Here is a 22,973-nt window from a genome sequence, read left to right as displayed (position 1 = left end):
CCTTCTGCAGATGCTCCCTAAGCAGCTGAGATTTACAACATTTTCTGTTTTTGTTTTAGATTTTTGGCATCTGCAGCTTTTTAAAAAATTGTTTGGTACTTTATCTGTGCTTCTGATAAACTTACGGTTAGACACTCAGTATCTTCCTACCAGGGTTGAACCATCTCATACAAAACTAGTGGGGTGCAGTGCAGTGACTAGTGGGGTACTGCAAGGCTCAGTGCTGGGACCCCAGTTGTTTACAATATATATTAATGACTTGGATGAGGGAATTAAATGCAGCATCTCCAAGTTTGCGGATGACACGAAGCTGGGCGGCAGTGTTGGCTGTGAGGAGGATGCTAAGAGGATGCAGGGTGACTTGGATAGGTTGGGTGAGTGGGCAAATTCATGGCAGATGCAATTTAATGTGAATAAATGTGAAGTTATCCACTTTGGTGGCAAAAGCAGGAAAACAGATTATTATCTGAATGGTGGCCGATTATGAAAAGGGGAGGTGCAACGAGACCTGGGTGTCATTATACACCAGTCATTGAAAGTGGGCATGCAGGTACAGCAGGCGGTGAAAAAGGTGAATGGTATGCTGGCATTTATAGCGAGAGGATTCGAGTACAGGAGCAGGGAGGTACTACTGCAGTTGTACAAGGCCTTGGTGAGACCACACCTGGAGTATTGTGTGCAGTTTTGGTCCCCTAATCTGAGGAAAGACATCCTTGCCATAGAGGGAGTACAAAGAAGGTTCACCAGATTGATTCCTGGGATGGCAGGACTTTCATATGATGAAAGACTGGATTGACTAGGCTTATACTCGTTGGAATTTAGAAGATTGAGGGGGGATCTGATTGAAACGTATAAAATCCTAAAGGGATTGGACAGGCTAGATGCAGGAAGATTGTTCCCGATGTTGGGAAAGTCCAGAACGAGGGGTCATAGTTTGAGGATAAAGGGGAAGCCTTTTAGGACCGAGATTAGGAAAAACTTCTTCACACAGAGAGTGGTGATTCTGTGGAATTCTCTGCCACAGGAAACAGTTGAGGCTAGTTCATTGGCTATATTTAAGAGGGAGTTAGATATGGCCCTTGTGGCTAAAGGGATCAGGGGGTATGGAGGGAAGGCTGGTGCAGGGTTCTGAGTTGGATGATCAGCCATGATCATACTGAATGGCGGTGCAGGCTCGAAGGGCCGAATGGCCTACTCCTGCACCTATTTTCTATGTTTCTATGTTAAAAAGGCATGCATTTAATATGAGGGGGAAATGTTTAAAGGAGATGTTGGGGCAAGTTTTTATACAGTGAGTGATAGATGCCTTAAATACACTACCAGGAGTGGCAGTGGAGGCAGATAAGTTGGAGTCTCTTTTGATAGGCACGTGGGTATGCAGAAAATGTCGGGATATGGATAGTATGTAGGCAGAATGGATTAGACCATGAGGAGCAGAATTGGGCCATTTCGCTGATCAAGTCTGCTCCATCATTTCATCATGGCTGATCAATTTTCCTCTCAGCCCCAATCTCCTGCCTTGTTGTCATTACATTAGCTTAGTTATTTTTGGCACAGCACTTGGCGGTGAAAGGCCCTGTCCTGTGCTGTACTGATCGATGCTCTATGTTCTGCTGTGTTGTTCCTGACCAGAGTTCCTTCAGGATGGGAGAAAAGTTATATAGGTTAGTTTCTCAGACAACTGCCTTCAACTAGCAGAGAGAATTTCTCTGTGTCCTCTAAGTTGGAAATAATTGCTGAATGTTAGAATTAAGCAACTTTTGCTCCCCTGAGGAAACTATCAGCAAAAGAAGTGTCACCAACCTTTTTCTTTTTTATCTTTTTCTTTGCTGTTGGTTGTGACAAAAAACCTATGTTAGTAATGTGTAATCTGAGAGGCGGTGATGAAGTGCTGACTGAGTACGAAAGAGAATGAACCATTGTAGAGCAGAGACTAGTTGCAGAGGAACATATTGCCCTGGGGAGACAGCTGGGAATAGAGAATTTGCAGAATAAAGTTGTTTACAATAAGCTGCTGCCTTCATCTGTCCTTGTGTAATTTCCTTGCCAGACATGAAGGTGAAAATGGATTTGAAGGGCTGTGTAGATTTGCCTTTGCCACCTCGGATATAATAACCCCAGCACTCAAAGTTATTTCATCTTCAATGTAGTCTATTGGTTATATTGTCAGAAAGTAACCGAGAGTTTCTTCAAGCAGCCTTTGATTTATTCCAGACTGGGGTAACAAGGAGTTTGAAATAATATATTTCTTACAGAAACATCTGCATGATGTAAAGCTCTTTTCCAATGGCCCAGGAAACATTTACTTACAGGTATCATTTGCAAGCTTCAGTTGACACTAGTGTAGTTGCACCACACTTTGTTGGTTTTGCCAGCTGGTACGTTAAAAACCATATGTTCGAGTACTTCTTCCTGTAATATTTAAATGGATACGATATTATATACTGTAGCTGATTATTTTCTGCTTGATTTTGTACATCATTTTAGTGGCAGCAGTACAATGCCATGCATAAAAAAGTCTGTGTGTGTGTATGTGTGTGTAACACACTTTTTATGTATTGCAGTGCTGGATCTCTAAATAAAATAAATAAAAAGAAATATACATATATATATATGTGTGTATGTATCAAAAAAAGTAAGTAATTCAAAAAGAGAGCATATACAGTGAGCAGCAAATCATAAACACAAGAGATACTGCAGATGCCGGAAATTCAGAACAATACACACAAATTGCTGGAGGAACTCAGCAAGTCAGGCAGAATCTATGAAAAAAAATTGCCAATGTTTTGGGCCGAGACCCCTTATTAGGACTCTTCACCAGTTTTCTTCTGCCATCAGGCAGAAAGTGTGGCAGCTTTAGAACCAGAACTGTCAGGCTGGGGAGAAAAAAACTCCTTCCCCCAGGCTGTTAGACTTCTTAACATCCAGCTGCCACCCAGCACCCTGTACACCCTGTCTGAATGCCCTGTGGCCCCACTCCATAACTCACAGACACACTGATCCTGCGCTGGTCACTTTTAATCTTTTATATCTGTTGTTTCATATATTTATACAACTGATTTGTTTTGTTATAATAGTTTCAGTAGCACTAAGCTGTCTTGTATAAAAAAAAAGCACCTCGCACTTTATGTCAAACTGTCAATCTTCAGGCCATGCCACACAGAGACTTGTGCTGGTATTATTTTATGACTGTTTGTGCGGGATCGTAACTATATGTGGTATGTGTGACTACATGTGTTATGTGTGACTATATGTGGTATGTGTGACTGTATGTGATATGTGTGACTATATGTGTTATGTGTGACTGTATGTGCTATGTGTGACTATATGTGCTATGTGTGACTATATGTGATATGTGTGACTATATGTGTTATGTGTGACTGTATGTGCTATGTGTGACTGTATGTGGTATGTGTGACTATATGTGTTATGTGTGACTATATGTGCTATGTGTGACTGTATGTGCTATGTGTGACTATATGTGGTATGTGTGACTGTATGTGTTATGTGTGACTACATGTGTTATGTGTGACTGTATGTGCTATGTGTGACTATATGTGTTATGTGTGACTGTATGTGCTGTTTTTTGCACCATTGTGCCAGAGGAATGATGTTTCGTTTAGTTGTATACATATGCAGCGTTAAATGACAATATATTTCAACTTGAACTTGGTTCTCTTTCTCCACAGCCCAGAAAATATTATACTTACATGTCTTTCTTTGATTGCTTTTGCAGATACACATTAAGGGTCCTGAAGATTTCCAGCCTGTTTATCTTCGTAGTCGTTTGCTCGGTAGGTGTTTTGTTTTCTGTTAGCTCGTGAGGAGTATTACTTAGCATTCATTATTTGTGAACGTCATCAGGAGGAAAACTTACGATGTACAGACTCAAGTGAATTATGGCTACTGGTACTGGTCTCTGACAAACATTATTAGTAGGCAATTGTGTTGGTTCACTGTATCACTGCAATTTTCAATGAATAATTCTGTGAAATGCCTGCTGCATCACTGTGTGGTATGGAAAATGCACAGTGATGGACAGGAGGGCAGTACAAGAAGTAGTTAAAATTGTCCAATACACCACCAGTACCAACCTACCCGCATTTACAAAAAGGTGCCAGAACAAAGCCAGCAATGTTATAAAGAATCCCACCCACCCTGCTTGTACCATCAGGGAAGAGGCTTCACAGCATCTACGCCAGGACCACCAGACTCAGAAAGAGTTACTTCCCTCACGCTGTCGGGCGGATCAACACCTCCACCCATTAACACACCCCACCACCACTACATACACATCATCTAGCATCACTTTCTGTCATACATTCGGTCTATGTAGTAAATGTAGAGGAAATCTGTTCAAAAGGGAACTGGGCTACATGAGGACAACATCCACTGTGCGACAGAGAACAAGTGGCAGCTGCAAATGGAGAGACTAAACAACCAAAAGACTCAGCTACTAACCACAGCCACCATTTACTCGTGCCCAAACTGCACCAGAATATGTGGATCCTGAATTGGCCTCTACAGCTAACGGAGGACCCACCAATCGACAGTCCCTTAGGAGAACATCATACTTAACTCGAGTTATCGCACCACTACTGCTGTTGCATATTTAATATTTGAATAGTATTGTAGATACTTTGTCTGAATAAAAATACTTTGTTGTTTACATTATTCATTACGGATCATATGTAAAAGTACATGAATGGTATACATTATTATGCCACCACGTCATATGTGCGTACCTCACTAAAGTAAGAATGAAGCAGACATGCTATCCTCATTTTTGTATTGTGTTCTTTCCGCTTTTTGTGTGTTTTTTATGCTGCATCAGATCGGGAGTAACAATCATTTTACTCTCCTTTACACTCATGTACTGAAGAATGACAATAAACAACCTTGAATCTTGAATATTGAATCATTTAGTACATCAGAGGCACAACAAGAATGTGTGTTGTTTCCTATTATACAGTTCAGCAAACAACCAACAGATTGATGCTCCATATATCGATGTAAACACACTGCTCTATTCTCTAGATAGTCGTTAAAATACCGTATATATTGAGGTGTTCCTTTTCTCACGACCTTATAAAGTGTCAAAAACAGGCTTGGTAAATTTCCACCTCAAAAGATTTCTTTAGCCAGTTTTAAATTAAATGGCTCTGTGTTTGATTGGTGTGAGGACACTATGCTTCGGGGCGCTTGGGAATTAGAGCAAGTAACACTGTCCGTGCCTTATTGGAGTATCCATTAAACTTTGTCGCGTTGGTGTAAAAGTGGGAATCAAAAAGTTGGTACATGGAGCTTAGAAAAATAGAGGGCTATGGGTAACCCTAGGTCATTTCTAAAGTAAGTACATGTTTGGCACAGCATTGTGGACCGAAGGGCCTGTATTGTGCTGTAGGTTTTCTAGGTTTTTCTATGTTTCTAAAAAGGCTAAACCACAGGGAAAAATGTGAAGCCCTTTTGTTCCGTGTACATTTTCTTCAGCCTCAGGTTTGAAGAGCAGGAGAACTTGTTTATGAATGACTTCGAAAAACTTGTAGCAAAACATAATGGAGCTGGAGGAACTCAGCCCTGATGAAGGATCTAATGTGAAACATCGATTGTTCATTTCTCTCCGTAGTTGCTACCAGAGCCATTGAGATCCTTCAGCACCTTTGTCTGTTGCTCCAGATTTCCAGCGCCTGCAGTCTTTTGCACCTCCATTTTAAAAACTTGTTTTCTTGTGTGTGTTGGTTGTTTGGGTACAGTCTTTCATTGATTCTCGAAGTTCAAAGTAGATTTTATTATCAAAATGCACATATGTCACCATATACAACCCTGAAATTCACTTTCTTGAGCGCATACTCAACAAATCTATGGAATAGTAGCTATAACAAGATCAGTGAAAGATCAACCAGAGTGCAGAAGATGGCAAACTATTCAAACCCCTCTTGTTCAAGAGCCTGATGGTTGAGGGTATCATGGTTCTTGGATTTACTGAGTATGTCTGCAAGAAAATAAATCTCAGGGTTGTATTTGGTGGCATATATGCACTTTGATCGTAAATTCACTTTGCACTTTGAACTTTCTGTCCACCAAGAATGCACAACGCTGGTACCTCTGGAAGTTCTGGTACCACATGACCTCTCACCTCTTGTCAGCCAGCTAGCATGCACGCTGTCTGTCTGACTTTCAGGTTCAATGTGTGTGTTACAGACATTTAGGATGAAAACAGCCACTTTGTTACCCAATTGGATTAATCTTGGCTATCAATGAAATAGTTCGCAGCACTAATTCTTTCACATGAATAAATAATGTTAAAAGAAAAGTTTTTTTTAAAGAAGTGTATTTGTTTGCTAAATTGTCCAGTAGGTTTCCTCTTGGGTCACCCGCTCCTGCGATTTTGTGATTTGTCTTCAATCATTGCATATTCCAGAATAGCTCTGGAAGCCTGGTGCCATTACGGAGGTAATTTGTCTACAGCTCAGTGATTGAGTAGATTGAGTTTATACTCTCTGAAGAACAAGAGGTGATCTTATCAAACACCTACAATTCTGTGGATTTTTCACAATGTTTTGAGGATATCTCACTTGGCAGAGGAATTCCAGAATTAGGGGCATAATCTTAAGAAGAACGAGTTGGTTTAGCAGAATTATATTCAGACCTCAAGAGAGACTAGCATAGGAGGCATAATCTCCCAATCAGATTGGGCTGGATAAATGGTGTTTGAAGTTGGAAATTCTTTTCCAAAGAATGACAGAAATTTTAAAAAAGCTCTTCTTCAGGCAATAGTTGATGCTTTGTTAGTTGTTAGCATTAAATTTAGATTAATAGATTTCAGTTCAGCGAACGTATTAAAGGATCTGAAGCAAGGGATGCAGAGAAGTCACTGAGAATCTTATTGCATTGCAGAATACAGCTGCGGAGCTAAATAGCTTACTCCCATAGCTATGTTACTCAATTTATCAGCAATGATGGTTTGCAAACAACATTATTTTCTCTTTATTCCAGGTTCTATTTAGCGCTCATCCGGATCATGCGATCCCCCGGCAAATGGTAGCTGTTTCGCCCCTTGAAAGCACTTGTATCCTTTTCCAGTGCAATTATTTGTTTACTTCTGCGCCATGTATAGCTACCTTCTGTGCTAAGAAACTTGTTTGGAAGAATCTGGGTAAAATGCTACTCTCTGAGTGGTTTGGGCAATGAGGTGAGACTTCTTGATTTAGTTATATTGAATTGTATTTTAAAGTGGAAGTGGTTACAGGAGTTTAGTAGCTCCGACTGCCTAAAGAAAACAGCATCCATCATGAAGAATCCCCACCATCCAGGCCATGCTCTCTTCTCACTGCTGCCATTGGGAAGGAGGTACAGGAGCCTTGGGTCCCTCAGCAGTAGGTTCAGGAAAACTTATTTCCCTTCAGCCGTCAGGCTCCTGAACCAGCGTGGATGACTTCACTCACCACAACACATTGAATACAATTATAGATTCACTTTCAAGGGTTTTATAACTCACGTTCTCTGTATGTATTTATGTATTTATCTATCTATCCCTTGATTGATTTACTTACTACTTTTTTTCTTTCTGCATTTGCACAATTTGTCAGTCTTTGTTTATCTGTAGTTATTCATTGATTCTATTGTACTTCTTTGTTCTACTGTGACTGTCTGCTTACAAGAAAATGCATGGCAGGGTAGTATTTGGTAACTTATGTGTACTTTGATAATAAATTTACTTTGAACTTTAAACTTAAAGTTGATCAGTGGGGAGGCGGTCGTGAACCTGCCCTGTTTTAGTGCATCGAGTAACTGATGGGGAGATCCATATCCTCTACCACTCACAAGGCTGAAACCAGCAGGTTGCTGGTAGAATCTCAGATGGAGATGAGAGGGTGTACAGGAGTGAGATATACCAGCTAGTTGAGTGGTGTCACAGCAACAACCTGGCGCTCAAAGTCAGTAAGACGAAAGAGCTGATTGTGGACTTCAGGAAGGGTAAGATGAGGAAACATGAACTAATCAGAAATGGAGAGGCTGAGTAATTTCAAGTTCCTGGGTGTCAGGATCTGTGAGGATCTAACCTGGTCCCAACATATCGTTGCAGCTATAAAGAAGGCAAGACTGCAGCTATATTTCATTACGAGTTTGAAGGGATTTGGTTTGTCAAATAAAACACTTGCAGACCTCTATAGATGTACCATGACAGGCTGAACACTGTCTGGAGGGTGGGGTGGTGGGGGTGGGGGTGCTACTGCACAGGTCTGAAAGAACCCACAGAAAGTCATAAGATTAGTCAGCTCCATCTTGGGCACTAGCTCCTGTAGTACCCAAGACATCTTCAAGGAGCGGTGTTTTAGAGAGGCAACATCCATCATTAAGGACGCTCATCACCCAGGACATGCTCCCTTCTCATTGTTACTGTCAGGAAGGAGGTACAGAAGCCTGACGGCACACATTCAGTGATTTGGGAACAGCTTCTTCCCCTCTGCTATCTGATTCCTAAATGGACATTGAACCTGTGAACACTACCTGACTTTTCTTTAATATATATTATTTCTGTTTTTGCCTGATTTATAATCTATTCAGTATATATATATATACACATACACTTATTGTAATTGATTGATTTGTTTGTTTATTTCTATATTATCACCTATCTCATTGCACTGCTGCTGCTAAGTTAAATTTCACAACAAATGCCGACGATAATAGACCTGATTGATGCTGATTGTGTCCGGTTGTGGGATCTTTACATGAGGCTTGACTTTCCAAACTGTCCACCGAGCAAGCAACATCTTGACATGGAGATCTGTTGATCTTTGAAAGATCTATTTATGCACAATCAGTGTGACATGCCCTCTTCTCATAGCTACTATCAGCGAGGAGGTACAGGAGCCTGAAGACACACACTCAACGTTTTAGGAACAGCTTCTTTTCCTTTGCCATCAGATTTCTGAATGGACAATGAACCCATGAACACTAGCTCACTATTTGCTCTATTTTTGCACTACCTTTTTTTTTATATACTGTGGATTCTGGATAATAGGGGCACAATGAGTCCAGTACATTTTGGCCCAATTAGGCAGCCGCCCCAATTAGCCAGTTTCATGGAAATAGTTAAAAAGGTATAGGAACACAATCTAATTTTAACTGAATAACCATGTACTGTATTTAAATGAAATACAGAACAAAGTAGAACACTACCAATACACTATGGTACTATAAAACTGTGCATTAGTCCCTAACAGTTATTGACAGAAGGATTGTATGCAGCCGTGTTCTTTTGATTGACTGTAAATGAACAAAATCAGTGCAGATACCTAGTGCAGGTTATGGAATGCCTTCATGCCATGCTTTTGACGATTGCATCCTCCAAATCTTCATTTTCAGTGTAACATTCGAAACCATTGTCAATACCTTCAAATTCTTCGTAGTTCCTATCTTGCTGAAGTAGTGAAATTGTTTGATTTTAACTCCCGGCAATTTCCCGCATCTCCAAGCATGAATGCTCTAAACCGCAGTGAGCAATACAGTTCTGAAGGATCTTACTGCCTATTTCTGACCAGTGACAAAAATCACTGCTTTTTGAACGCAGACTCGTACAACTGATGCTATTTAAAAACTGTTTGCTCTCAGCATGGTGTATGTCTAAGTGCTTGTGACTGACACTAGTTAGAAACTGTTCAACAACAGGTTCCTGTTTCAATTAAGTGGCACAGTGTCCCAAATGAATGAAGGAAATCCCAACTATTTTCTTGATTAGTTTTTGTTCTTTAAGAGACATCTGAAATAAGCGGCTGGCCCGATTAACTGATGACCTAATTAACCAAATCCACTGTATACATTTCATAATGTAACTTACAGTTAATTTCATGTATTACATTGTACTGCTGCCACAAACTAACAAATTTCGCCACCCATGTCAATGATAATTATCTTGATTCTGATTCTGACATCTTGTTTTACTCAATCAGCTTACCCTCAGTTGTCCATAATGGCCCGCAACACTCCAGTTTCATTTATTTTCACCTCCCCTTCCCCATTCCCACACTATCCTGTCATACTTTTACTCTGTCCTCTGCCACGGTGAGACCAAATGCAAACTGGAACTACAGCACCTTACATTCTGCTTGGGGGGCCTGCGGCCCAATGGTATGAATACTGAATGCTCCAATTTCTGGTAACACTCTCCACTTTTATTCCCTTCCCTCTCCCTACAATCCACCCAGGGTCTCTCTCCCTTTGTTCACCTTTCCATTCATGCCCCCCACTTTCCCAAGAGTCATCTATCCTCATCTGGTCCCATCTGCCCATCACATGTAAGGTCACTTACCTGCGTTAGTTTACTTTTTTATTAACTTGACCCTTCTGGCCCTCCAAGTCATGCCACCTAGAACTCCTCTGATTTAATCCTAGCCTAATCACGGGACAATTTACAATGCCCAATTAACCTACCAACTGTCTTTGCACTGTGTGAGGAAACTGGAGCACCCAGAGGAAATCCATGTGGTCATGGGGAGAATGTACACATTCCTTAGAGGCAGTGGCGGGAATTGAACCTGAGGGCTGTACTGTAAAGTGTTGTGCTAACCGCTCGGCTACCGTGCCACCCCTTTTTATCCCTTGGTCCATGTTTGGTATCCCCTCCCCCACCTGATTCCATCTTCCCATCAGCCCTCCCTTATCTGATCCCATCTCCCAGCCCTTGTCTCTACCCTCCACCTCCCTTTCCTCACCCAGTTCCATCTGGCTGTTGTTAAAATATATTTCTACCGATCACCTACCACTCTTTGTCTTGGCACTCCACCCTCCTCCTGACTGTTGGTTTCAACAGACTAATGGGAGTGCCTCATTTATGCACCATTACAGTTATTGCATAGTGAGGCACTGCCTTACTATTTGCATCTTCCTTTCTACAATGTAAGCGTGTTATCACTGCTTTGAATATACTGTACTTTATCCTGTCTATTGTTTCATCTCTCAAGTTACAAAGCTTTTACTTTTGTAACTCTTAGGTTACAAAACTTTTACTTTGTAACTAATTCTGTCTTTGTAAATGCGAAATAGACCTTGGTGCGTTATGTAGACCCCAAGGAGAACGATTTAAAACAAAATGTTCACATGGCAAAAAAAAATGCATCCAGGAGCAGTTTTCTAAAGCTGCAGTTAGTTGTTTGAAACATATTTTTCTGGGACTTGTGTGCAGTTCTAGTTTCTCAGTACCCTACTTCCACGCAGTTATATTTGGGAAGATGAAATTAATCGTACAAGGTGGCTGTTTCAAGATCTACGCTTGGTTGCAATGACCTTTATTTGTGGAAACGATCCAAAAATAATATGTTAGATTTCTCGCTGGGGACATTATTGAGATGTTCAGTGCCCTTAGATCTGATGCCTGGGGAGCACTGCATGTGTTAGTTAAGTAACTGCAAATTTGATAAAATACTGGAATTGGATGATTCTGTTTCATGTTTCATGTAGTGGGTACCTTCTCTGCTATCGGCGGAAGTTGCCTCTTATTGATATTTGCTGTGGCCCGCAGATGTTATTGTATTCATTTTAATAATTGTGTTTTGCAAAGGGGTGGCCACAATTAGTTATCGTTTGACTGGCCTGCATGTGGTGTTGATGCAAATAAGATTTATGGAGTAACAGAGCACAGAATGGGCCATTCAGTTTGCAGTATTTGCGTCAGCTTTTTGGAGGGTTTATTTAGTCCCACTCCTCTGGTGTTGATTTATATTACTCCAAAATGTGTTTGTAAAAGTGGCTGTCCAAATCCTTTTGTAAGCTGTAACTAAATTTGTTCTTATTTCAGCAGAACGTTCCAAATCATAGCAACTTGCCACACAAAAAGATAACTTTCCTCATTTCCCCTCTGTGTCTTTTACTGAATGCAAAGGAAGTTAGATGCCTCTTGTACTGTCAATTCTGTAACTGGAAACAGCGTTGTATTAGTTATTCCATCATAATGTTCATAATTTTGACCCCTCTCTCCATTCCTGTGAATCTCTTCGAAATCCTGTCTCAGCTGTCTTGATGGATACATCAGTTTCAAGAGCACCGTTTGATGAGTTGTACGTATAGGTGAAACCTGTAGCCATCGATGTCGGACATTGACTCACTCTGTCTGATAATATTTCACCCTAGCTTCAAAAGCTACCTTAACTTCGGCCAGGCACAATCCTATCCCACCACTCTAGTGCTCCAGTTTGTGAAGCTCATGTGGTGAAGGACATTCACAACATGAGAAATCCCTCCAGTGTTAGAGCATTCTAACTGGCTGTATCACCATCTAGTATTGGAGGGACTACCGCACAGGATTGAAGAAAGCTGCAGAGATTGGTAAAATTAGCCAGCTTCATCATGGGTACTAGCCTCCAGTAGTATCCAGGACATCTTCATGGAGCAGTGGCTCAGAAAGACAGCGTCCATCATCAAGGACTTCCACCACCCAAGATATGCCCTCTTCTCATTGCTACCATCAGGAAGGAGGTACAGAATCCCAAAGGCACACACTTAGTAACTCAGGAACAGCTTCTTCTCCTCTGCCATCTGATTTCTGAATGGACATTAAACCCATGAACACTATTTTTTTAAATTTTTAAAAATTTTTCTCTCTATACCATGCATTGCATTGTACTACTGCTGCAGAGTTAGGAAATTTCACCACATATGCTGGTGATATTAAACCTAATTCTGACTGATTCTTTGTAGGTGAAAGAGACATCCATGCCCGAATGAGATGTAGGTAACGCTCCACACTCAATGTGATATGAAACAGATTAGTTTTATTTGTCTCATATACATCAAAACATACAGTGAAATTTTGTTGTAGCTTATAGCAGCTCTATGGAAACTTAGTTAGACTACACTTGGAATATTGTGTTCAGTTCTGGTTGTCTCATTATAAGAAGGATGTGGAAGCTTTAGAGAGGGTGCAGAGGAGGTTTACTAGGATGTCTCTTGGACAAGAGGACATGTCTTATAAAGATAGGTTGAATAAGCTTGGGCTTTTTTCTTGGAGCAAAGGGGGATGAGAATTGACTTGATAGAGGTGGACAAGATGATAACAAGCATAGATCGAGTGGATAGCCAGAGACTTTTTCCCCCCAAGGGCAGAAATGGCTAATACAAGGGGGCTTAATTTTAAGGTTCTTGGAAGAAAATATAGGAAGCATATCAGAGGTAAGTTCTTAACACGGAGAGCAGTGGGTTTGTGAAATGCCCTGCCAGGGATAGTGGTAGAGGTCAATACATTAGGGGCATTTAAGAAACTTTTAGACAGGTACATGAATGATAGAGAAATGGAGGGCTATGCAGGAGGGAAGGGTTAGATTGATCTTAAAGGATGTTAAAAAGTCAGCACTACGTCATGGGCAGCAGGGTCTGTACTGTGCTGTAATGTTCTATGTTCTATGTTCTATGTATCTCAGACCAACACAGACTGAGGATGTGCTGGGAGCAGCCCCCAAATGTGACCATGCTTCTGATGCTGACATAGTGTGCCCACAATTTACTAACCCCAGCACCTACGTCATTGGAAAGTGGGGGAAATCAGGAGCAGCTGGAAGAAACCCATGTGGTCAGGGGGAGTATGTACAGATTCCTTACAGACAATGGCAGTATGGTCAGCGGGAGTATGTACAGATTCCTTACAGACAATGGCAATATGGTCAGGGGGAGTATGTACAGATTCCTTACAGACAATGGCAATATGGTCAGTGGGAGTATGTACAGATTCCTTACAGACAATGGCAGTATGGTCAGGGGGAGTATGTACAGATTCCTTACAGACAATGGCAGTATGGTCAGGGGGAGTATGTACAGATTCCTTACAGACAATGGCAGTATGGTCAGGGGGAGTATGTACAGATTCCTTACAGACAATGGCAGTATGGTCAAGGGGATTACGTACAGATTCCTTACAGACAATGGCGGGAATTGAACCGCAATCACCATTGCTGGTGCTGTAAAGTGTTATGCTAACTGTTGTGTCTGTGCACAACTACATATATATTAAAAGCACACACGTGAGAGATGTCTTTAACAGGTGTATTCACATTGCAATGAGAAAAAAAGAACAATGTGCATGCGTGGACAACAGACCAATACGTAGTGTCAAAGGGGACGTCATTGCTCTAAAAGAAATAGATCCATACATTACACTTTCTCTCCCCTTAGATTAATGCACCATAAAACTGTATATATACAAAACATTCAATTTCCTTTTCATATTCCAAATTCCAAATAAACATGCTTTCACAACAACAATCCATAACTAACTTCATAGTTCTAAAGGTTCAGACTTTTGGTTGGCATGGCACTTTGGTTCTTTCAGGATAGAGCCTCTGGACCTGTGGAGTGGCATCAGGTTTGGGAGCGGCTTGTCAATTTAAACTATCTCGTCACGGCTCTGGACCTGTGGACTGGCATCAGGTTTGGTAGGTCTCTTGTCTAAGACAACGTTCTTGGTTTATGGTGTCATGTTGCTGTCAGTGACATCATCACTGAGAGATAAGTCCGTTGACTGTAATGTGTCCGTCTTGTTGGAGGCAATTGACTCAGGTGTAGTCTTTGGTTGTCTGATCTCTAACCTCCACTGTGCACATCAATGGTCCAGTTCTTGTAACTATCCTACCGGTGTCCACTTGTCTCCTCGGTAATCAGGCACTAGGACTTCCTGTCCAATCTCGAAGCTCCTTGCTGCTTCACTTGGCAACTGGCTGAACTGCTTATTCTGCACTTCCTTCCATAGATCTGGTTTCAAGATATCTGTGCAAGATCTCAGATTCCTGTTCGTGAACAGCATTGTAGGAGTTTGATTTGTCGTCAGAGAAAAAGGAGGTTGTTCACCTTGTGCCGTAGAGAAATGTCCTCCTTGTCCATCACTTTAATGAACTTCCTGAAGGCTTGGATAAACCTTTCAGCTAACCCGCTTCTTGCTGAGTGGTGAGGAGCCGACTTGAAATGTCTGATGCTATTTTTCTTCATGAACAGATGGAATTCTCTGACATGCATTGTGGTCCGTTGTCACTCACAATATGTTCTCGTAATCCATTTCTGTGGAAAATAGACCTCAGAGTGGAAAAAGTCTTTGCTGATGTGGTTGACTTCATCGGTATAACCTCTGGCTTCTTTGAATGGGCATACACAGCAATCAGAAACATGGAGTCCATGAATGACCCAGCAAAGTCTCTTTGCCATGGTGATGACGGCTACTCCCACAGGTATAACGGTGCCTGTGAGGGTACATTTTGTCCTTTTTGGCATCCCGAACAGCTTTTGACAAAATCTTCATTCTGCTTATCTATTCTTGGCCACCACATGTAGCTCTGGGTGAGACTCTTCATCTTGATTGTGTCGAGGTGTCCTTGAAGCAGATTTTCTAACACTCTGGTTGTGCAGTTTAGAGGGAACCTCAACTCGAGATCCACACATCAGTGTTTTTTGACACACCGACAGTGTGTCTCATCTCACTGAGAGCTGTGAAAACATAGGGTTACCATGAGCTGGCCATCACGGTGATTTCATAGACTTTTGACAATGTTGGGTCATTCCTTATTTCCCTTTGTATTTCAGAATTTGTTACCAGCAACCGGACCACCAATGCAGTGTGAAACACTACTGCTGGGTCACAGTACGAAGACTATTCTTCTTCAGTTGCCAATAGTGGAAGACATGACAAGACATGAGCGTTGCTGTGTTGTCTGACACCCTTGAACTCTATGTCATGAGAATGGGCTCCTAGGAATAGTGCCCAATGTTGTAATCAAGTAGCAGTCATCACTGGAATTCCCTGCCTGGGAATGAAAATGGACACAAAGGGCTGGTGATCTGTCACCAGCTTAAACTTTAGTCCATAGAGGTAGTGATGGAACTACTTTATTCCCGATACAAGACTAACCTCTCTCCCAGGATACTGACGGACTTTTACCGCTGTACCATTGAGAGCATACTCACCAACTGCATCTCAGTGTGGTATGGCAATTGTCCCGTACTGGACCGCAAAGCACTCCAGCGTGTGGTGAAAACTGCCCAGCGGATTATCGGTACCCAATAGCCCACCATTGAAAAGTCCGTGGTTAGGGTGAGATGCATCCCTGATAATGCTTTTCGTGCTGCCTGGGCAGGGCGAAAAGCATTATCAGGGATGCATCTCACCCTAACCATGGACTTTTTACTCTCCTCCCATCTGGTAGGCATTACAGGAGCCTCCGCTCTCGCACCAGCAGGCACAGGAAGAGCTTGTTCCCTAAGGCTGTGACACTGCTGAACCCCTCATCACAGCGCTAAGCAGTATTGCATCCATATTGTACTGTCCAAGTAGTTCTATATTTGTGTGCTGTAGCACTTTTTTTTATTTGCAGTTATTTTGTAAATAGCATTATTCTTTGCATTTCTGGTCAGATGCTAAATGCATTTCATTGGCTTTGTATCTGTACTCGGCACAATGACAATAAAGTTGAATTAATCTCATCTACTCTAATCTAAGGGCCTCTCGTTCAATCTGTGCATAGTTATATTCTGCGCTTGTCAGCGATCTTGAAGCCAACAAGATCGAGAGTTCAGATCCATCTTTCATAGTGTGTGAGAAAAAGGTTCCGATGCCAAAAGTGGACATGGCACACGCCAATCTGATGGGCAGAGATGGGTCATAATGAGTGAGCAGTTCATCGGATGTTATTGGTCTCTTTGTTTCCTTGAATGCTTTTTCACACCTTTCAGACTATTCCCTCTTTGCTCCTGTCTGTAACAGTGCATTCAATGGATGCAGTACTGTAGCAATGTTTGGGAGAAACCGGTGGTAGTAGTTTACAAGGCCCAAGTATGACCTGAGTTGCGATACATTTTCTGGTTTGGGTGCCTGTAGGACTGCTTCAATCTTCTCTTGTGACTTATGTAAGCCATGTTTGTCAATGACATATCCACAATGTGAGATTTCATTCTTGAAAAACTCACACTTCTCCATCTTTGCGCACAGACCATATTCACTCAGCTTGGTAAGCACTTTATCGAGGTTCTGGAGGTGCTCTTCATCCTTTTTGCCAGTCATGATGATGTCATCAAGGTAATATTGTGTCCTTGGGATATTCTGGAAAACTTGGTCCATTGATCTTTGCCAAATCGCTGGAGCTTTTGCAATGCCAAAAACGAGATGATAATACTGGAACAGGCCCTTGTGAGTGTCGATTGTGAGGAACTTACTGCTTGAATCCTCAATCTCTTCTTGCAGATAAGGTCGTGACAGGTTAATCTTTGAAAACCTCTCCCCACTTGCCAAAGATGCAAAAATGTCTTCTCTTCATGACAGTACAGTATACAGCATTAGGTTGATGCTCATCTTGAAAATCCCCATACATGCGAATGGCTCCAGCCTTTCATTTCTTGATCACCAGAACAATGGCATGGCCTAATCTCTCCACTCAATCTTGGAGAGAATTCCAGATGCTTTCAAGTTCTGCAGCCACTTTAGGACATAGTGAGTAAGGTACTGGACATGCTGCATGGAATCTTGGTGTTGCTACCTCATCCAGTTCAATTCTGGCCTTCGTGTCTTTGAGTTTACCAATACCCTTCTCAAATACCTTCTCATTAGCATTAAGCAGCTGTGCTGGTCTCTGATTCGTGCAACCATTTGGGCTGCTGTTGCCTGTTGCTGTCACACTGAGTGCTATGTTTGAGTGCCAGTCTAGTTGAATTTTTCTCAACCATTCATGTCCAAAAAGTGCTGGCTCTCTACTTTTCAATGCATAAAGCTCTCACAATTGAGTTTGGCCTCCATACATCACAATTACTTTCAGTTTGCCTTTGGGAGACACTTTCTCGCCTGTGTAGGTCTTGGTGACAGGACAATTGCATCCTGGACAACTGTGTCCCGGTCAAATGCGTCCCAGTCATTGGTGTCCCTGGACATTAGTGTCCTTTTTTTTGCGTCCTGGACATTTGTGTCCCAATATATGTATATCTCATATTAGATTTGAGTCCCAATATATGTGTATTTCATAAAAGATATAATTTTACATATTCATGTAATTTTTAAAATCAAAAACAGTTTAATTAATTAAAAAAGGGATTGTAGCATGCATTTTATTGATTAAAAAATTTAATTTATAAGTACAAACTTAAAAAGTATGCATGTTGTGGGCAATCCCTCGTAAGAAACTTAATTTGTCCTCAGGATTGTAACGTGCAATTAATGATTGAAGGCGCTTATGGTTATTCTTATTTCTTGGTTGGACAATAATCCCTCTTTGGTAGTCAATTTTCTTCTTTGTGGCCATAGCTTCCTCTTTTTTCAATGCATCAATTAATTTCCAAACAGAGGGGTGATGACAAGTAATTGAATTTTGGATAGCGTTATTCCACCCCTCTAAACTATTGTTAGATCTAGGCAAGTCATTCATTGTTCGATCATGAACACTCCAAGATGCAATGGAAAAGGTTGATTAATCCTGTGCCCACTTCTACCTCTTGCTTGGCCAATGTATGTAACTTCAAAGTATGCGATGAATTCGGGAGGTAACTCGTGATCTTCACTCAGATCCAAAAAAGCCTGCTACCACACCACTTACTGGAAGGAAAGCTAATGCAGAGAAACATATAATTTTTAAATTGAATTCTTGATCTTCGTTATACCATTGTCTTAAACTGAGGTCACATATTTTCTTAAAGATAGATTTTGACAAATGGAGAATACACGAGCTTATTGTTGCATTGGGATATGTTTCTGCTATACACTTTCTTGCTCCTAGTTCAAAATCCGTCAGCACTAATTTGGGATTAAGTTGAGGGCGAGTCTGCAACAAAAGAGTGAATAGGCGGTCATATGTTTCTTTAGTCTTATTGGGTAGAAGAGCAAAAACATGAGGGATACTGAATGTACCATCTTGGACATGGATGCAGTACAATTGATAATAGATTTGTGGGCAAATTTTAAAAGTGCCATCTGCTGCCCAATTCTGAAATTGTGTCAAGTCATCCAAAGCCTCTTCAGAAGCAAAGATAAGCATTTTATTTTCATCATTTATGCCAGTATCAATTGCAAGAAACCTTTGTCCAGTGGGGAGAATACAATATTCTTCTGGTATTTCGTAATTACAACTTTGGTTTGTTATAGATGGAGCATTTTGTGCTTTTTGTCTCCAACGATGAACATTTCTCCCCATTGCTGAGACAGAGGGCATTTCTGCTATTGCAAATTCATCATGTTTTGACAAAGTTGTTCCAATGAGATGTCTTGTTGGTTCTTGTGAGGATATCGCAGTTTCTTTCAACTCTAAAATCGATTCTTTTGCTCTAATTGCAGCAGCAGAAGAACCATGGTTATGCTCATTAATTCATTTTGTTATTACATCGTTCTCAGCATATTTGGCGACAATAAAGTATAAAGTATAAAGTATGAACTCTTGCCTTGCAGGATTGTACCACACATCTCCAGTTTTCATGCCCACAGCATTTTTCTTATGATAGTGATAGATATAACTTTGTTCATCAACAAGTATGTTTCCACCTTTGCTTGATTTCAAGAATTGTGACATAGCTCAGTTTCTGAAAAAAAAGTAAATTTAAAGCCAAGTTGTAATAGGAAACGTGGGGGTTTGTTTATAAGTAGCTGAGTTGCAAATGAGGCACCCCTTATTTGCCTACAATTACCTTAATTGATTAGATGGTTGCTTTTTGAGCTGAGATAAGAGGCTTAGCATATATAACACAGGGTTTGTTACCAGTAATAGTTACATATAGTGGGACACAAATGACCGGGATGCAAAAAAAAGGACGCAAATGTCCAGGGACACTAATGACTGGGACACAATCGTCCAGGACGCAAATACTCTAGTACTGTAGGTCTTCTCTAATGGTATTTTAGAAAACAGTCTGTTGTAGACAGCCTCTGGAATTATAGACAAGGCTGACCCTGTATCCAGCTCCTTTTTCAGTTTTAAGTCAGACCCATCTAATCGGATCCATATTATATTACTATCTGCTTCAGTAATACTGTGCAGTTCTAGGCATGACGGTTCACCTTGTCAGACTCTATGTTGTCTGATACCATTTTACATTCAGTAGCTTTATGTATTTGCTTTCTGTTTGAGACTTCTCATTTGGTTGTGCTTTTTGTCTGCTTTGCACACACTCTCCATGTGATCTTGTCTGTGACACTTTCCGCACTTTTTCTTTGAACCAACAGTCATTTGTATCATGGGAAGATTTGACATATTGATAACATTTTTGGCTTTTTGCACTATTCAGGGACATTTTGCGCATTTCACAATCTAACCTCCTTTTCTGTAATTCTGCTGCATCCTCTGCTACAGTCTCTAATAATATTGCAATAGACAATGTCTGTTCTAAGGTTAGGTGTCTTTCTGCCAGTAGCTTCATTTGAGTGCTTTGACTATGCATGCCACATACAAGCCTATCCCTTAAAGCATCAATAAGTCCATCTCTAAAGTCACAGTACTGGGAAGTTTGGGCAGTTCTGCAATGTATTCAGAAAGGCTTTCATCTTTTGACTGGTTTGTTTTGTAAAATGTAAATCTCAGCTATTACCAGTGGTTTAGGGCTCAAGTGATTTTGTAAAATTGTAACAATTTCGTTGAACGTCTTGCTTGCTAGTTTTGCAGGGTTTAGTAAGTTGTGTGAGAGACTATACGTTCTTGGGTCCATTAAGCTGAGAAGTGTAGGGGCTTTCATTTGCTCCTCCACGTTGTTCACGTTACAAGACAGTTCAACCCTCTCTATATATGACTCTCTACCTTCATTAGCACTATCAAATCTGTCAACTTTCCAAACCAAAGCCATCGCCGCATTATTTTCACTTTAAATTCAACGTGTCTTTCACTGTTACCATGCACTGTACTCACATGTTCCTTTGTTCGTGTCTGTATAGGCCTTCTCGTGCGGTTTTGTCCCATGACTGTCGGTGCAGTTGGTGATTCTGTGACATTCAGGTTCATATTCTTTGCCAATTTTGTTGTGTCCGTGCACAACTACATATATATCAAAGTAAAACCAGGCACGTGAGGGATGCTTTAACTGGTGTATTTACATTGCAACAAGTGAGAGAGCACAATGTGCATGCATAGACAACAGTGCAGGCGCAGACAACAGATCAGTATGTAGTGCTGAGGAGGGTCATTGATCTAAAAGAAATATATCCATACATTACATTAACCACTACACTACCATGCCATCCGCAAGTTATTCCAATAAAGATATCCATCCATCCTCTCATCCAATTCTTTCAACAATTGTCATGTGCTGAAGATTATTGAATAAGTTATCTCATATACTTCCTATCATTTCAGAACTCATGGTAGATAAGTGAGCTTCGACTGTGTCAGCAGAATCATCAGTCAAGAAATTTAGAGAACGGAATATCATGATGTTTTTGTTTTAAGACCACAGTCTGGGGGATATTCTAATTGTTTACATCTTTCCTTGTGATAAATCCAGTTAATACAAATATAAACTAGAGGAACAGCATCTCGTATTCTTCCTGGGTATGTGAAGGGGTACAGAAACCTTAGGTCCCACACCACTAGGTTCAGGAACAGTTATTACCCTTCAACCATCAGGTTCTTGAACCAGTGTGGATAACTTCAGGGAACTGGGAACTTGTAATTCCAGGATCTCTTTGTACATTGATGCACTTGAGGTCCTGTCATTTACTCTATACTTTCCTCTTACATCTGACCTTCCTAACTGCAACACTTCTCATTTTTTGGAATTAAGCTTCATTGGCCACTGATCCTTGTTGGACACCACCAGTCATGGGCCATCAGTCAGAATAACTATCCTCTGTCTTCTACAGGCAACTAATCTACCAAATATCCATGGAGACCATGAATTTTAATCCTCTAGATCAGCCTACCATGGCAGCTTTACTCAGGTCAGTCAATTCCATTAACTCCTCAAAAGACTCAAGGTAGTTTGTAAGGCAAGACCTGTCCTGTACAAAGTCATACTGACTGTCTTAAAAAAGTTGATATTTTCCATTTGCAGGTATACTCCATCTATAAGAATCTTCTCTAATAATTTCCCTACCCTTGATGTAAGTCACACTGGCCTATAATTCCTTGTTCTGTTTCTGTAGCCTTTTTTAAATAGAGGAGTAACTATGGGCAACAAAGTCCATCAGTGCCCATCCAAGTTGTTCGTTGCCAGTGTTAACCCATTGCACCTTCCCTTGTGCATTGCAAGTCTGTTTGGAGAGATTGGATTCTTGGAGGTGGGTGAACGGTGCCCATAAACTGGTGACTGGATGTTAAAACCTTGACTGGTGGTGAAGAGGTGGCTTTGTGGAGATCAGAGCATTGAGTAAGGAAGAGTCCATAACAGGAAAAGCCCTTCCCAGCATTGAGCACATTTAAGTGGAGCTCAGCCGCACAAAGAAAAAGCATCCATTATGAAGGATACCCACCATTTTGACCATGCTCTTAACTCGCTAATACAATCAGGCAGGAGGGACACACCATTCATTGGTACAGACCCTTAGGTCCCACAGCATTAGGTTTAGTGAAAGTTATTGCCCCTCAACCATCAGGCTCCTGAACCGGTGTGATAACTTCACTCACCACATCTTGGAACTGATTCCACAACCTAAGATTCACTTTCAAGGACTCTTCATCTTCTCAGTATTATTAGGTTTTTATTTGCAAAATTTGTCTTCCTTTGCACATTAGTTGTTTGTATTTGTTTATGTATAATATTTTGTTTTTTTCTTTTGTGTTTCTTTATTTTTCTTAAATACCTGCAAGAAAATGAATCTCAGGATAGAATACGTGGTAACATATACGTACATTTGTACTTTGATAATACATTTTACCTTGATTTTGAGTGCCTGATGATCAGGGCCTTCTCAGAAACTGCAGACGGATGCCTTGAAATGATGATCAGAGACTTTTGGGTAGGGGTGGGTGGTTTGGCTACTGAGATTGGAACCTGACAAGTCATCGAGGTGATGGTGAGGCAATGTTTTTGGGAAT

The 22,973-nt window shown here is 41.0% G+C and overlaps 1 protein-coding gene across 1 annotated transcript in view; it reads left to right on the top strand.

Annotated features, from left to right (window-relative positions):
- Positions 1-22,973, top strand: part of oca2 (oculocutaneous albinism II) — a 498,511-nt gene that overhangs the window by 91,724 nt on the left and 383,814 nt on the right. The window contains exons 4-5 of the mRNA XM_063052933.1: positions 3,737-3,794; positions 6,997-7,069. Coding sequence (XP_062909003.1) covers positions 3,737-3,794; positions 6,997-7,069 — 131 coding nt within the window. The remainder of the gene's footprint in view (positions 1-3,736; positions 3,795-6,996; positions 7,070-22,973) is intronic.

This window comes from Mobula hypostoma, chromosome 7, assembly GCF_963921235.1.
Source record: "Mobula hypostoma chromosome 7, sMobHyp1.1, whole genome shotgun sequence".
NCBI classification, from domain to species: domain Eukaryota; kingdom Metazoa; phylum Chordata; class Chondrichthyes; order Myliobatiformes; family Myliobatidae; genus Mobula; species Mobula hypostoma.
Note: the sequence above shows the minus strand (reverse complement) of the source record. Positions and strands in the feature narration are given on the sequence as shown.